Genomic DNA, 17,807 nt, shown 5'->3' with positions numbered 1-17,807 from the left:
ACAGAGTTAACGTTTCAGGTCGAAGACCTTTCTTCAGAACTGGAAGATTTTAAAAGTGTTAAAGTATTTGAGCAAGTACAGAGCCAGGGAAAGGGGGGTGGGAGAGGAGGGGAGGAAAGAACAAAAGGGAAGGTCTCTGATGGGGTAGAAGGCACAAGTGATTAAATGACAAAAGGGATGATGGTGCAAGGCAAGGTAGGTGGTAATGAGACAGGTTAAGAAACAAAAGATTGATCAGGAGTAGCTGTAAATGGCAGCAGCAGAACCGTTACCAGCACTGGCTGACCGAAAGAATGGGAGCAGTGGTTATGATCTCAAGTTATTAAAATTTGAACTGAGAGTGGGTTTGTTCTGCATGTTAATGATGTCAAGTATGAAAAGCCGCTTTTGTGTTGAAAAGATTCCATGATTTACTTCAGGTTTCCCAGTTCAAGTTATGGGACCCCAGGAGCAGATCCCCCTAACATTCTACAGGTAAAGATCATGCTGTATGTCTGGAAATAAAGCAAACTCAATAAACTCTATTAATAACTTAGATTAATTATGTTTTATCCTCTAATTCTAACCCCTGACCAAATTTGATCATCACCAGCCTGCTAAAGGATGGTGCTTCCAGACAAAATACTTTGCCGTTGTTCATTGTTCTGCTGTGAGGTAAACACCATAGCAGCATTTCTCTTAAGAAACACAAGTGCAGTTGCAGTACTACCCACTCCAAATTAGTAAGAAAAATGATACACACCCGTTACATGACAAGTGAACATGCCCGTGAGAGGATTATAGTCTCTCTGGCCATCACTGAATCACATCCTTGAATGATATTGATCTGCTAGATTCTGGATTCTCGGTTTGCAAGTTGTACAGAAAAGGCTGATGTTTTCAGAACACTTCTTTCCTTAGGTCCAGCATCACCTTTGTCTCCTTTAGGTCCAATTAAACAGGTTAGCTTGGTATTATCAATCTTCTATGATCACAGGCAATCGGAGTGAACTGTAAGAGTAGATCACTATGTTTATTTGCACCCTGTGACATCTATCACTTGTTAAACAATGCTGCTTCTATCATCTAGAGCTAACGCTAAAACCTTTAGAGGAGGAGATCAATGAGAGAGAATGGCTCAACACAAAATGGACTCAGGGGTATTTGGGGACCCAGCTCGAATGAAACTGTGGCAAAGTTAGTAGACATTCACACTAACTGCACAAGTGATTTGTGTTGCAGAGTGCATGGATCCCTTCTTTAGAAGTACAAAATTAGAAGTTGCTAAGAACCAGCTAACCATGACTTATACAAATAAAATGACATTGTCTGATGAAGCAAAACTTTTGGTGAGAAACTGCCCATGGAGGACAACCCTGCCCAATGGAATACTCAAAGTCACTGTAGCATTTCACTAACATTTATCCGAAAGACACGAGAGGTGGAATGAGATGGATTGGGACTTCACAAACCACATAATGCAAGTTGTGTATATCCTGCTCCTGTTTTGAGTTCCAAGTTCAGTTTCCAAACAAAAATAGAAGGGAAATCTACACAGAATACCTCCTGTTCAAAGTACTCCCCAAAATTTATCAGAGAAAACATAAGAAGAAATATATCTTTTGCTGATATCAAAGTGGTGATGAAACTTGGCTTCACAGAGACCCACCTTTCCTCCATAGCTATTCCAGTGGTGTCAGTTCTGGGAAGGAGCTGTCTTGTGTTTTGGACTGACTCTGTTCACTTTAAAAGCGGCTGAAACTTTGGGCCAGCCTGCGAGTGAAATCCACAGCCACTTAGCACCTCTTTGTTGATTAAGTGTGCTGCAGCTTCCCAAGACACAAACGTGCCCCCTATTTTGGTACAAAATTGGCAATTGCAATCCGAAGGGCCAAAAGGGTAGCAGGTGTGGGAAATGAAAATGTTACATTGGTGCAGTAGGATTGTTCTATGGAGGTGCATTGCTAGGGCAGAGTAGAGGGCAAAAGAACTGGAGAGGAGATGAGGAGAATTTTTTTTATGCAGCAAGTTGTTATGATCTGGAATGCACTGTCTGATTCAATAGTAACTTTCAAAAGGGAATTGGATAAATGCTTGAAAAGGAAAAATGTGCAGGGCTGTGAGGAAAGAGCAGGGGAGTGGGACTAATTGGATAGCTATTTCAAAGAGCTGATACAGGCCTGGTGGGCCGAATGGCCTCTTTTTGCACTGTAACATTCTATGAGTCTATGAAAGGTTACCCATTACAGGGGTGGAGGTTGCAGAGACAGTTCGATGGATCATTTGATAGGGGAGGAGTGGGAAGAGATATCGATATCAGCCTGGACAGGATATCAGAAAAAGCAGGTCATTGTTCTCATACTTTTAGTCTGCAATCTCTTGTTTTCTGTCACAGCCCTTATTGCATCTATGTATTTTATCAATACAGCGATGCCCATTGTTCATCTAAATTTGCCTTTCTGCAAATATGCCACCTTACATGTTCTTTCTCCCTTCTATATCTTTATTATGTTGAAGTCAAGACTTATTATGCCATTTCCTACTCCATCCTATTCTTTCCCAGGACCTCAAAACAGTGGAACTTGCCACCTCCTCAGTCTTCCTCTTCTTGTATGCTGTTACCTAATCATTACTTCCAGATTAATCTCATCTTCTCTACTCTTTTCAGCCCTGGTGGTGTCCTGAACTGTGGGCCTTGCCCCCTCACCTGGGTTTCTCAATAACATCTTTTATCTCAATCTGCAGCAGTATCAGAGAAAAGCAAAAAAAACCGATTACTTGAAGCTTAGTGCAGTAGACAAAATGAGATAGGCACGTTCAGCTTAACGGTGTAATAAACCATCACAATCTCTGACAGCTTATCTGGATAAGGCAGGCCCGAAACTCCAGTAGGATGGGAAGGGGATATTGGGCAGATTGCCTGCAGATGGAGGCAAAATTTGGGATGGAACCCACATCAGCTAGTTTTCTGCCCTGTGTAAAATTCGGCCTAACTTCCACCCAGGCATTGGGTTGGTGGGGTGGGGGAGAAGTGCGGGAGTGGTGGAGCAGGCAAGTCTTCTGCCTGGCCCACTATGTCAGAGGACTGTTTTATGGCCATCCCTTGGCTTAGCAGAAGCCCCACCAGCTGACAGTTTGCACGAGTTCCAAGTTGGGCTCTCCGAAGACCCCAAAATGCTTCCCTGGAATTGATCCCCTTGAGGGACCCATTTGGGATGAAAAGGATAAGCATGGCATTGTACCTGCTCAGTCCTTCAGCTCTTCAGCCCTTCAAGAGCTTGAAACTCTCCCATTGTGGAGCGACAGTGTATTGCTCCAATTTTCCAGCCAGCAGACAGGGTGAGTGTTTCTGATTTACTGGGACAGGTGTGGATCTTCTGCCTCACTTAATTTAAATTATACATCCCTGCCATTTGGGATGGGGTCAATGTCATTCACTTCCTGCAGTGGAGCAGGGACCCAGAATTTTGTGGCTGTAGTATCCAGCTGACGATCTGTGACTGATCAGACAGTTTGTGCACAAGTGCTGCCTCATCCTTTCTTTTCGTCTATTGCCAACTCAAGGAGAAAATTTACTGAGTGAATCCAACAAAAGAAACCTGTCTACTATTCAGTTAGGACGCCATGAAATATATTACCAAAAGTTGGCTTTAATCAAAGTCTCTTTTGTATGGGAAACTCTCACAAAGAGAAAGATTACATACAACTTGAGGCCTGGTTTTGACTAAAACAGATAGCCCTCTTGTCTAATTCTGGCCAGACTCCGCGCCAAGTATGTAGCTGCTAGAGAAACAGAAAAAAAAATGTAATTCCTGGCTTCCCAGCTCATAAAAACTATCTGGGTGGGGCAGACAGGCCTGCCTCCTCTGTGAAGATAATTTCATTGAGCCATCTCATGAGTTCTATGGAGATAGGCTCCAATTGAACTTTCACTGGAACATAGGAACAGAAGTGGGCTATTCAGCCCCTCAAGCCTGTTCAGCCTTTCAATGAGTGATGGCTGATCTGTATCCTAACTCCATCCACTTGCCTTGGCTCCATATCCCTTAATACTGTATATACTGCATTTAGTAGAAAAAGAAAAAGACTTGCATTTATAGTGCGCTTTTCACGACCTCGGGACATCCCAAAGCGCTTTACAGCCGATGAAGTACTTTTGAAGTGCAGTCACTGTTGTAATGTAGGAAATGCGGCAGCCAATTTGTGCACAGCAAGGTCCCACAGACAGCAATGTGATCATGATCAGATGATTTGTTTTTTCAATGTTGTTGGTTGAGGGATAAATATTGGCCGGGTCACCAGGGAGAACTCACCTGCTCTTCTTCGAAATAGTGCCATGGGTCTTTTATGTCCACCTGTGAGGGCAGATGGGGCCTTGATCCGAAAGACGGCATCTCTGACATTAGAAGCACTCTATAGGTGAGGTTTTCCCAGGTTTGCACCTGGATGCACCACATCGTCTGGCTGCAGCAAATATTGGAAAGTCTGATAAGATGGAGCATGCTTATAAAGGAACTCGCCCGATTTTTCTTCCATTTCACTTAATAGAAGGGAAATCTGGCAAGTTCCTTCACAGGTTTGCACTCCACCTTGCCCAATTTGCTGAGTCAAGATGATTCAGTGCGTCAGGAAAACCTCCCGTTATATCCTAACACATCAGGGGTAATTTTCTATTATCACTCCGTGTCAGTTTGCCTCTGAGACAGATGATTGAATATTCAAGCCCACCACAGATTCGAGCACACAGGCTAAAACCTAAGTGAAATACTGAGGGAGTGCTGCATTATCAGAGGTGCTGACCTTTGGATGAGATGAAGCCCTGCCTACCTGTTCAGGTGGATGTAAAAAATCCCATGGCACTATAGGAACAACAGCAGGGAGTTGTTCTGGCCAACATTCTTCCTTCAACAGCAACTTGCATTTATATAGCGCCTTTAACGTAGTAAAACATCCCAAGGAACATCACAGGTGCATTATCAAATCGAATTTGACACCAAACCATTTAAGGAGATATTAGGACAGGTGACCAAAAGCTTGGGCAAAGAGGTAGGTTTTAAGGAGCATCTTAAAAGAGGAGAGAGAGGTACAGAGGCGGAGAGATTCAGAGAGGGGATTCCAGAATTTAGAGCCTAGGCAGTTGAAGGCACGGTCGCCAATGGTATAGCGATGAAAATCGGGGATGAGCAAAGGGCCAGAATTGGAGGAGCACAGGGATCTCGGAGGGTTGTAGGGCTGGAGGAGGTTACAGAGATAGGGAGGGGTGAGGCCATGGAGGGATTTGAAAACAAGGATGAGAATTTTAAAATCGAGGCATTGCTGGACTGGGAGCCAATCTAGGTCAGTGAGCTCGAAGGTGATGGGTGAGTGGGACTTGGTGTGAGTTAGGATGCGGGCAGCAGAGTTTTGGATGAGCTCAAGTTTACAGAGGGTGCAAGGTCCAAAAACAGATTATTTGGTCATTCATTTGATGTTTGTGGAACCTTTCTCCCACACTGTAAAGTGCGAGGTGATGTCCTGAGAATGTGATAGGGTGCTATTTAGATTAAGTTCTTTCTTTTAGTGTCTGATTGAGAGCTGGATTTAGTGCTGAATGTTACAAATAGAACAATGTGTGATTAACAAGGATAGAGGGACTGATGTGAAAAAGTAAAACTTTAATGTGTTGCCGAAACCTTGCTGCAGTCAAATAAATTAAGACTGTATGAATGGGGAGGTATTATTAAGTTCCCTGCAGAAGTACAGTGAGACAGGACTTCCATCTGCCCGAATCCCAGAGTCAGCTGCTTCGCTGGGCAGGACAAGGCCATGAGTGCCACCAACAATAGACCAATTATATCGCACAGGGGGTGAAGCACGTGCAACTCTTCATATTTAAAGGGCCTGTTCAAATGAAAGGGGTGAGGAGGGTCTCGTAGGAGGGTGTACAATGGCAAGTGCAAGATGGTGAAAAGGGTGAGCAGCAACTGATGTTGAAGTTGAGCTGTCAAAAATGAGACAATAAAGGGATGCCAGGCCATCTTTGAAATAGCTGGGTAGAAGCCATTAGGTACAGCAGTACGGTTCTTGTGGAAGGAGGTGGCTGCGGCAGTGAGTGGCACCTTGATAGTCCCAAGGTCATGCAGATCCAAGTTAACCGTAGCATTTTTTTCTTTCAGAGGTTGTCAGGTCAGGAAAGAGGAGAAAAGAACGATAATGGCCAAGAGAATGCTCTACACTGTCTCCTCTACACTGTCGCCAACTATATCTGCCTCATCACTGAGCCACTAGGAACATAGGAACAGGAGTAAGCCATTTAGCCCCTCGAGCCTGTTCCGTCATTCAATTACATCATGGCTGATCTGTATCTCAGCTCGGTTTACCTGCCTTTGATTCATATCCCTTGATACCCTTACCTAATAAAAATCTGTCAATCTCAATCTTGAAATGTTTAATTGACCCACCATCCACAACCTTTTGAGGGAGAGTTCCACATTTCCAACTACCCTTGGGTGATAAAGTGGGTTCCTGATTTCACCCCTGAATGATCTAGCTCTAATTTTAGGATTGTGCCCCCTTGCGTTCAGCAACCCAGAGACACTCTCTCGACAGAGGTACAGATAGTTCAGATGAGGAACTGAGGTACAGCGAGACAGATAGCGTAAGGAAGCCAGAGGATGCAGGTGTGGAAGTGAAGCCTGATGTACCTGAGAAGAGAATGAAGGAATGTCAGCTCTTGGCTATAAACCATGAGGATGATTATCTCAGGGGTCCTGCCATCAAGACGAATGCTAGCAGAGCAACAAACACACATGGAGGTTCTACACAGCCTTTCCCAAGATGTTTGATAGGTGGCTGCGATAGTGGTAGAGTCCACTGTCTTGCTGTGCACCAACATTCATGAGGGTTTCACATTACTGCAGTCCATTCTGCAGAAAGTGGCAGCTGCAGGAACAACTGTAAACACCCCCCCACTCCACGAGGTATTCGGCAATTCGGACAATTCAACATGGAGGCACTGACTGAAGGCCTGCAGGTCTTGGGGGACCGTTTGGAGAGGTCCATGTCAGTAGATGACAACTGCCTGGAAACAAAAAGGTGCAAGAAACTTGCAGGCAATTCCAAGAAATTGCCAAAAGTCTACAAAAGCAATCTCACCTTCAGCCGCTTCCCTTTAACTAACCACTTCCGCTTTGATGAGCAGCTCCTGGCAACTGCACCTAAAATATAATGGTATACAATCAGAAGGGTGCATTGGGAAGCCAGAAGTGTTGGAAAGATGTCATTGCGTCCTAACTCTCCATTTCATTCTCACTATCACTGAGAGGGTGGGTGCTTCTTCAGCCCCCTCGAAACCTGCTGGCATTTCTGACATTGCAGTTTTGATGCGGAAACCCGGTGGATCCAAGGCCTACCCCAAATTCCTGCCCCCAAACATGTGCAAATACTGACTTCCACCCTCCCCCAACCCAGGAATTTCAGGACCGTTCTATTATCCTGCACGGATCTCTTTCCAATTCACTTTTCACTAATTTAATTTTATGATTGCTGGGTTCTACTAGTTCATTTATCTTAAAGTTCATATTCCTGGTTACCTCATCAGGCTCATTTAATGTTTTATGTAGTTCATTGCAGTAAAATTCTATGTAATTCTATGTTTTATTTCAATCCCATTCATTGTACATTTATGTTGACTTTTTTTTTTACATAAAGTACAATACGTCACTTTTGTTAGTACTAAATTTATATTGGCATTTTCTGCCTAGTTGCATAGCTGGTCTTAATCCTTCAGGAAATTATTAACTGTATCCCCTGTCCCTACTATTTTCTATTTTAGTATCATCTCCAATGCTTTTCTGTATCCAGGGCATTTATTTAGATAAGAAACTACATGAGTCTAAGCACCAACCTCCTTGGGACTCCGCTTAGCATCTCCCTCCAGGCTGACACTGACATTTACAGGACTGCACTCAGGAGCTCCCCTGAGATTGACACTCAACCTGCAGGGCTGCACTCAGTTCCTCCCCTGTGGCCAACACTAACAGAGGTTGCCACTATATACTTTATCTGTAATATTCGCAAAGGAGTCGAGGAGCTTTGTCAGGCAAGAACTTCCCCTCCTAATTCCATGCTGACTGATTCTTACTGAGTTAGTGTGGTACAGGTATGCCGCCAGCCTGCCCCTTAGAATAGATTCCATTATTTTATCTTCTATTGGTGATAGACTGTGGACTGTAGTCATCTGAATCAAATTTGTGCCCCTTTTTAAATATAGGTACTATATTTGCTAGCTAATAACAAATCTTTCCTGTCCAAAACCAGTGCCCCACAGTTTTCCTCCAGAGTCTCTTTCTGCATTTGAAGACATACATTATCTGGTCCAATGGATTTTCTAGTCTTCACTCCCCACAACCTATCAAGTACCAATTCTTCATTAATTGTATTCCAACCACTGGATAACAAGTCAATATTTTCTTTAGTGAAATGTTCTAGAAAACAATCAATAATTCTAGTGTTTTCTCTTCCTCTTCAAATACTCACCACTTATATTTTTCCAGATACATTACCAGTGCGCACAGTAAGGTCGGAGCAAATCGCCCTACGTTTTTCCACAGGTACAGAGAGGGCCTTTACAGCAGTCAGAGGTCTACAGCTTGGGTTTGAACCCCCAGCCACAGTGAGTTTCACTTTCAAGTTCCTAGTGTGATGGGCAGTCACAGCACTGATCTGTCTCCATATTTATACTAACTTTAGTGTCGCAGCAAAACGGAAACCACTAAAGTCGACCGCCCTGAATTTCCATGCGGGACCACCCAGTCTCCTACACTAACTCCACTGGGAGACCAGCAGAACCCTTGGGGAGCTTCAGGATTGATGTGCAATGCAACCCTCGGAATTCAAAATTCCTCCCTTTCCGTTCCTTTACCCTTAGGATGCTGCGTAACATGTTAAGCACAGAATAAAACATGCTTTGCTTTGTTTCTCTCTTTGCACCACTAATTCCGTCTTTGGCTGCTGTAGAATTTTCTTATTGCCTTCCCATATTTCTCCCCTCCCTTTTTCCTGTAGGCTTTGTATACAATTAGAGGGAATTTAAAAGCCACGGGAACCAGGCAGCACGGGAGTTAAAATCAAAGCAGTAGACGTACTGTTGGTTGCCGCCGCCATCTTCCAGCTGCTGGTTTAATACATGGATGAGGTGCCCTCCTGATTCAGGTAGGCGCCTCATGAATACATTTTAATCAAGATCTTATTACATAGTTAGGACTTCAAAGCCATTTTTATGGCCTAGTGGTGGAGCATCCGCCGTGGACACTCTGCTCAGTTGAACCTGTCAGCCATGAAGCAGGGGCCCTCAAAGGTAAACGAAAAATGTACTTTTGTGGGACTAGGAGAAGCTGGAGCTTTGCACAAATGTAATTTGGGTGGCTGCTGCCCTGGGCCCACCACCCACCTCTGTGATCGTGAAGCCTCCTCCCCCGCCCCGGGTCTGACCTTACTGCCAGCCGGATGGCCTCCAGACTGCCTGAAATTGCGCCAGCCCTAATCCAGCGAGCTGCATTGGGACGTCCATTCATGGTGGGCCGCTTGCCGGTTCTATTTAAATGAGACCCAGCACTTGGAATGGTCTGGACCTCCCAGGCAGTCAGCCTGCTCAGTCTGCCCAAATGATCAATTATTTCCCATTGTTTCCTTCATTCCATTTCAATTGTTCCATTCATTCATTTATTAAAGTTCTTACCTCTACAGGCAGGTGGTGCAGAGTTCCACTGTCCGTCACTCAGACAGGTGATCGTATCCCCTCTATCCAGCTTGAATCCAGACTCACAGGTGTACCTGACCGAGGATTTACAGATCGAGAAATGGGCGTGAGCGACAACAGGGACTGAGCCGCAGGGGGTCACTGTAAAGGGAACAAACAGACACTGATCAGGAGAGGTTACAAGGAATATTTGAGCAATTGAGGAAGCCAAGCCAAAGATTAAGCAAATTGACTAAAAGCTTGGTCAATGGGGTGGGTTTTATGGAGAGTCTTAAAGGGGGAGAGGGAGATGAAGAAGCAAAGGGATTTATGGAGGGAATTCCAGTGCATGAGGTCTAGGTGGCAGAAACTACGAAAGCACGGCCACCAATGGTGGGGTAAAGGGAGGGGGCACGGACAAGAGGCTGGAGCCAGAGGAATGGAAAGTTCAAAGAAGGCGGGTAGTAGAGCTGGAGGAGGTTGCAGAGATAAGGAGGAGAGAGGCCATCGAGAGCCTTACACACTTGGATGAGAATTTTAAATTGGGGACCGAGAGCCAGTGTAGGTCAGTCAGGACAGGGGAGATGGGAAAGTGATACTTGGTGCAGGATAGTATACAGGCAGCAGGGGTTTGGATCAGTTGAAGTTTATGGAGGGTGGAGGATGGGTGTCTGGCTAGGGATCGTTGGAGTAATTGAGTCTTGAGGTGTCAAATGCATGGATGAGGATTTCAGCAGAAGATGTGCTGAGGTAGGGGCAGAGGAGGGTGATGTTATGGAGGTGGAAGTAGGTGGTCTTTATGATGGAAAGGATATGGGGTTGGAAACTAAGCTTGGGGGTAAAAAAGGATGCTGAGGTTGCAAACAATCTGCTTCAGCCAGAGATGATGGCTAGGGAGGGGGATGGCATCACTGGCAAGGGTATGGGGTTTGCGGTAGGAACTAAGGACAATAGTCTTCCCGGTGATTAACTGGAGGAAGTTACGGCTCATCCAAGACTGGATGTTAGATAAGCAGTCTGAAAGCACAAAGAGATTGCATGGGTCAAGAGATGTGGTGGGGAGGGAGAGCAACATACCAGTGAAGCACATTTACTGTGGTGGCGGCGGAGGGACGTGGGTAGGGGCAGAAGTAGAGAGATAATCTAATTAAAGCAGGTATGCTGCAGTGTCTGAGTGCTTAAGGGTCGGTTGTCCAAATGGGAGCGGAGGGTCACAGGTGCAGGACTCTCAGATAGAGAATGGGATAAAATGTCCGCAGGGGATTCTCCCGATCTTTGGCTGTAACTTTGGCAGAAACACCAGAGGATCAGCATTGATGCCATTTACGCCGTTCCTCTGAGATTCCTGTCGATCTCCCACTGAAGTTACTGCGGGAGATCGGGAGAACTGCTGCGGAAATTTTACCTCAATGTAATGGTTTTGTGCTCTCTGTGCTCCCCAGGTGCAAATTTGGCAGAGTATACCAGAGGTCTGGGACAGTCACCTCGGTGTCTGAGTTTCCTCTTGGTATTTAAATAGAGTAGGCCACATCACAAAAAGGGGGTGGTGGTACAGTACTGAACTCAGCCTCGGTTACTAAGTGCAAGAGACAAATAGCATTTAGCAACATTTTTAATGCAAAAGGTCAAAGATAAAGCCTTTCTTCACAATACTGGTCTGTCACTTTAAGGCAGGTAATGCCTAAATGGCAGCTCAGGTAGCAGGAGCACCAGGTTTTTGTGCGAGGCAGTCTGACTCTGATCTGCACCCAGCCCGATTAGAGGGAATCTGGGTGCAGACCCATTTGGCAGCCATCAGCATGTAGTTTACAGTGCTGCACCTTCTACAGATGCAAGCACCAGAAAAGCCATAGAGGAAATTCAGGGGCAGTGCTATTTAGGTGCTGAATTGGGGTAAAAGGATTAGTGCCCATTTTTCTTTGCGTTGCACCCCCTAATTTGGGCACTGTTTGGAAACAGGGCAGTGGAAGATACACCCTTACATACCAGGTATATGGTCTAAAGCAGTGTCGTCCAATACACTAGCCACTAGCCTCATGTGGCTAATTGGGAATCCAGATGTGGCTAATTGCATTTCTGATTAGTAAATAAAAAATGAGTAATAGACATTGTCCTTGGGAATGCAATCTCAATAATCTTATTCGTACGGTGTATGCATGTGTACTTTAACCTTTTTGTGCGATTGTTGGTAAAATTGCAAGACAAAAAGCAGTGTGTGAGTTTCTTTTATATTGTGAATGCTTTTCTTCCTTGGTTACTGAATGGTGGTAGATGCTTGTTAAGTAAATATACATATGTGAAATTTTAATGCAAACGGTCATTATATACACATTTACCTGAATTGAGTAAGTGTTTGGACTTGCACAACACCAACAGTTTTATTTTAAATCACAAGCTTTCGGAGCTTATCTCCTTCGTCAGGTGAGCTCCGAAAGCTTGTGATTTAAAGTAAAACTGTTGGACTATAACCTGGTGTTGTGCAAGTCCTTACATTTGTCCACCCCAGTCCATCACCGGCATCGCCACATCATGAGTAAGTGTTTGTAAGGTGTTTTCTACTAAAGTTAATGCATGTGGCTAAAATGGTGTCACCATAGCCACACCTGTGGTTAGTCAGCAATTTCTATTGGACAACACTGGTCTGAAGGGTCACAGATCTTATTTGGACTGATGAAGGAGCTGTGTCAGAGAAGTTTGAGGCTCTTCAAGGAAGATTCACTCAACTTTGTCAAATGCTAACAGAGAGCGTGAGATTTGCCCTGTGACTAGAATTGCTCTTCAAGACTCTTTTTAAGTCTTGGCTACCCTCAAGCTGTTTGCTACTGGTTCATTTCAATCACTTGGTAGTGATTTAGTGACTATTAGACAAGAAATTATGTCATGCTGCATCCAAAACGTAACAGGTGTTCTGTCTCAAAGTGTTCAGAGGCTTGTCCATTTTCACAGAGATGCGAATCAACTGTTGCAGACAACACACATTCCAAGCCTTTGGTGCCTTTTCCAAGATCATGGCATCATTGACTGGTGATACATGAAGAAAGGTTGCCTGCACTCTGTCTGATGGCTGACATTTATGAAGGTGCAAGTGGCTTGTGATGCCCAATGCAGGATCCACATGTCAAAGCACAATATCCAGGGTCACCACATGATTTATTTATCCTTAGACTACCTCTGGTAGTTGTTGGGGATTTGTGCTCTAGCTGAAAATGTGGCTTACAACTCCTTCACAAACCCCCCAGGTACCAACAAAAAATACATATATGTTAGTGTCATGCTAGGATAAAGTGGAAAACAGAACAAACCAACTTTCAAGAAATATCACTGAGCTTCTCCTGTTAACTGCACTGTTAGCTTTTCTAAGGATGGAGGTTAAGACACTTTGTTGGATCAGTGTAGAGGGAGCCGTACTCTGCACCTAACCTGTACTGTACCTGCCCTGAGAGCGTTTGACGTGGCAATGACGAGGGAGCTTTATTTGGTGAGAAGATAGCTATACTCGTTTTTCACATAGTCTGCACTCCCGTCCATGTGCCTGAAAAAAATGAAGAAATTCAAGTACAGCTGTAGGCCGCAAAGGTCTCCAGGTGCGCTCCTGGCTGCTGAGTCTGACGGCTTATAGCTGTTGCTGGAGTGGGGGGAGGGTAGGTTACTAAAACAATGAGGGGGTGAGATTAAAACATCTTTTGAACTTGCTGCGAATGTCTTTGGTCTGTCCTGGGACTCCTGCACACTTTCTGGTCATAGAGGTCCGAGGGAAGGCCACTGTGCTGCCTTCCCACAAATGCCCCTCCACTGGGGCACCAAATAGGCAAAAGTGGAGGAAAATTATATCAGAGGCTGGGAGGTGCCCATCCTACCTCAGTAAAATAGCCAGAGGAAAGAATTCCCATGCCAGGAATTTCCTCGGCCTCAGCCTCCAACTACCAAAGGCTCTGGAGACAGGGATAAGCTCCGTAATGGATGTGAGGCCCATCTGAGGGTTCAAGCCTGGGTCTTGGTCTCAATCCCAATCAAAGTATCAGCCAGCTTAGAAAAGCAGTGAATAAAAATTTACAAGCGGCTTTCTGGCTCTGTTTCACCCACCCCCTTAGATGTTTGGCGGGTGCCCATGATGCACCCATAGCAGTGCAAATGCCTGCTATTGCATGCTAGTAAGGAGACCTCTGGCTTGCCCTTGATATTATTGTGGAGTCAGGAGCAGAGGATCCTGGTGCCCACTCTGCTGCAGTTCCGTCTGTGGAGTCACTACATTTGGCGATGAACAAAATAATCTTACAGGATCCCATGGTCTAATTTGTGTTAGTGTGTAAATGAGAAAGATCAAGGTCCAGAAACTGCAGGCAGCCACCCAGCCTATCAAAGAACAAAGTGACACCACTGAAACACAGAGAATTGGAGTTCAGAGTTCCAGCTCTCAGCTTCCCTTTGCTCCTTCCTTACACCAGCAGATTTGGTTAGTTTTATACTCAAAACATAAATGAACTGTAATGTCAGGTTTGTGAAGGCTGGGCCCAGCCCTGAGATACCGTACCTTTCTTATCCTCCTTCCAGGCGCTCAGGTTTACCCGTAGTATCTGGCTACAGTTTACATATCCTTGTGGGTATGGCCTGTATCTAAATGCTTTCCGAGGAAGAAATTGAATCCTGGTGTTATCACAGATTATCCTGGACACGGAGATTTGAGCAAGAGCCTGACGCTGGCTACCAGTAAAAACTCCTTCATTTTCCCACCAGAATCTAAAGAAAGAAAGAACTTGCATTTGTGTAGTGTCTGTCACAATCTCAATGTCCCACAGCACATCACAGCCAATGAAGAACATTTAAAGTATAGTTACTGTTGTAATTTGAGAAACACGGCAGCTAATTTGCATACATCAACCAGCAGTGAGATAAATGACCAGATAATCTGTTTTTAGTGGTATTGATTGAGGGATAAATATTGGCCAGGACATGGAGAACTTCCCTAATCTTCTTCAAATTGTAAACAATTTTACAACACCAAGTTATAGTCCAACAATTTTATTTGAAATTCACAAACTTTCGGAGGCTTCCTCCTTCCTCAGGTGAATGTGGAAAGGAGGAAGCCTCCGAAAGTTTGTGAATTTCAAATAAAATTGTTGGACTATAACTTGGTGTTGTAAAATTGTTTACAATTGTCAACTCCAGTCCAACATCGGCATCTCCACATCATGGCTACCTTCTTCAAATTGTGTCATGGGATATTTTACATCCACCAGAGAGGGCAGACGGGGTCTTGCTTTAACATCTCATCTGAAAGACAGCATCTCTGACAGAGCAGCACTCCCTCATTATGGCACTGAGCTGTAGATTATGTGTTCAAGTCTCTGAAGTGGGGTATGAACCCACAACCTTTGAACTCAGAGGTGAGAGTGCTACCAGTGAGCCAAGGCTGACACCTGAACAAATAAAGGAGAAAGTATTGAAGTCCCTGAGATGCCCAGCGTAGGTGAGGTTGTAATGGGCAAAAAGTCAAGCATTTCTTGTTGCGATGTCTTATGCAATCAATCTGTTTGTGTGATTCACTGAAACCAGGAAACTGTACAATTATGGGGGAAGCTATTAGAGGTTTCCGAAATTGCGAAAGGCTTGAGAGGGTAAACAATTCAAAAGACTTTCCACTGGGTGTAAAATCAGTAACAACAGATATAGGCTGAGGATTAACATTAGAAGAATAAAAGGGAAGCTAGAATAAATATTTCCACAAAGGGCTGTGAGAACATGGAATGCTTTATCACAAGTGACCATCAATGTCACCTTCACCTGACAAAGGGGATAATCTCCGAAAGCTTGTGATTTTAAAATAAAATTGTTGGACTATAACCTGGTGTTGTAAGATTCCTTATAAGTGACCATCAAGGCAGAGTCAATAACCTCCTTTATTGAAAGGGAACAGGATAACTATTTGTAAAGTAATAACAGCGGGAAAGGATAAATAGGTTGGTGGATAAGGCTTTAAACTAGCAAGGTGGTGGTGAGGCGGGGGGGGGCAATAACAAAAGCCTAAAGGTAAAAGGTTTACTCGAATGATACCTGGACTCCAAGGGTTAAATTATGAAGTGAGATTACACAAACTACGGTTGAATTCCCTAGAATTCAGACAATTGAGGGGTGATTTGATGGACGTTTTCAAGATATTAAGGGGAACTGATAGGGTAGATAGAGAGAAACTATTTCCACTGGTTGGAGAGTCTAGGACTAGAGGACATAGCCTAAAAATTAGAGCCAGGACTTTCAGGAGTGAAGTTAGGAAGCACTTCTACATGCAAAGGGTAGTAGAAGCTCGGAACTCTCTCCCGCAAACGACAGTTAATGCTAGCTCAATTATTAATTTTTAAATCTGAGATTGATAGATTTTTGTTAACCAAAAGTAATAGGGATATGGGGCAAAGATGGGCATATGGAGTTAAGTCACATATCAGCCGTGATCTCAGTGAATGGCGGAACAGGCTCGAGGGGCTAAATGGCCTACTCCTGTTCCTATATCTATCAGGAAAGATTGAACAGGCTGGGGCTCTTTTCTCTAGAAAAGAGAAAACTGAGGGGTGACCTGATAGAGGTCTTTAAGATTATGAAAGGAGGTTCAATAGGGTAGACGTTGAGAAGGTGTTTCCACCTGTGGGGGACAGCAGAACTAGAGGCCATAAATATAAGATAGTCACTAGTAAATCCAATAGGGAATTCAGGAGAAACTTCTTTACCCAGAGATTGCTTAGAATGTGGAACTCGCTACCACAAGGATTAATTGAGGTGACCAGCATAGGTGCATATAAGGGGAAGCTAGAAAAATACATGAAGAAGAAAGGAATAGAAGGATATGTTGATGGGGTTAGATGAAGAAGGGTGGGATGAGGCTTGTGTGGAGCATAAACATCGGCATGGACCTGTTATGCCGAATGGCCTGTTTCTCTACTGTACATTCTATACAATTCCATGTAACATAAAAGGATACAGGGGAAGTGTAGAGAAATGGGATTGAAATAGTTAATTCCAGTTGAAGAGCTAACATCAGCACTGGCACGATGGGCTGAACGGCCTCCTTTCGTGCTGTAAATTCCATGAATTCTGCTAAACTGCTGAATGCAAATGCACAGCAGAGACTGTGCATTCACTGTTCCTAAAAACAGTGGATTGACCCCAAATATAGCAGCTGTATGATGAGGGTTCAGCAGGGAGAGCATTCACTGACCTCAAATACAGTAGCTGATTGACCCGGGAGAGGGAGATTAGATTTTCTGTATTTAACGAACCGACTCAGTTTCTCAGCCTGAAAATCTAACTAGGGTTGTCCATAGTGTTCAATGTACAGGCCTGGACAGCAGCTGGTGCGATAGGAAGGAATGTTTAGGAGAGCAGGTCACCATGCTTGAAAGCTGATGTCTGTGGTTAGACAGGGACTCCCAACAAACTGACAACCCCAGCACTGCCTTTCTGTGCATCTATCCCATGGTTCCCCGATGGCCTCTGGACCGTTACTAACGCCAGAGCTTTACCAACTGCATCTCCTGACTAAACTCCAACTTGTGGCACTTTTACTTGGAAATGTCTCACTGTATTTTTCAGTTCATTTAATGTAATGTTGATTTCACTTTTTTTACCTTCAAGGTTCCTCAGGAGGCTGAGTGGTCTCATGGTCTCAGTGGGTCTCTAACTGGCTGACAAAAGACATGTTTATGGAGAGGCAACAGCTAGTGACGCAACCTTCATAGTTTTTTGTACAGTGATTGTCGTCGTATCGTCACGCTGTTCCCTTGGAGGATAGTGTGAAGTAGTGGAAAGATTTGCAAGCTGATTAACAGTCTGACAGGCCGCGACGTGGACCCTCTTCCGTGCCCGTAACCATCTTCATACCATCCGATGGGATGGTTAGTCCTTTATGGCTGAAGGGTTTTAAGGGCTCCCACAACTCATATGATGAGGGGAAGTTGGGAGGGGGCAACTGAAGCTCATCAGTCACCCGCTGGATATTAACCCAGAATTCAGAGTCGGAGCACTGGTCTCCATGCACCGGGTCTATCTGGAGAATGGTTCAAACCTCGCTCCTTCTGACTCAGAGGCGGGAATTCTACCACTAAACCAAATGCTCACTGCA

The 17,807-nt window shown here is 44.5% G+C and overlaps 1 protein-coding gene across 1 annotated transcript in view; it reads right to left on the bottom strand.

Moving 5' to 3' along the window:
* Positions 1-704: 704 nt before the first annotated feature.
* LOC137344881 (eosinophil peroxidase-like) overlaps positions 705-17,807 on the bottom strand; it is a 53,852-nt gene continuing 36,749 nt past the window's right edge. Inside the window, exons 12-15 of the mRNA XM_068008125.1 lie at positions 14,229-14,434; positions 9,698-9,859; positions 7,114-7,175; positions 705-990 (exon numbers count right to left, since the gene is read on the bottom strand). Coding sequence (XP_067864226.1) covers positions 943-990; positions 7,114-7,175; positions 9,698-9,859; positions 14,229-14,434 — 478 coding nt within the window. The 3' untranslated portion in view covers positions 705-942. The remainder of the gene's footprint in view (positions 991-7,113; positions 7,176-9,697; positions 9,860-14,228; positions 14,435-17,807) is intronic.

The sequence above is a fragment of the Heptranchias perlo genome, chromosome 28 (assembly GCF_035084215.1).
Source record: "Heptranchias perlo isolate sHepPer1 chromosome 28, sHepPer1.hap1, whole genome shotgun sequence".
Taxonomy (NCBI): Eukaryota; Metazoa; Chordata; class Chondrichthyes; order Hexanchiformes; family Hexanchidae; genus Heptranchias; species Heptranchias perlo.
This window is presented reverse-complemented; position numbering and strand designations above follow the sequence as displayed.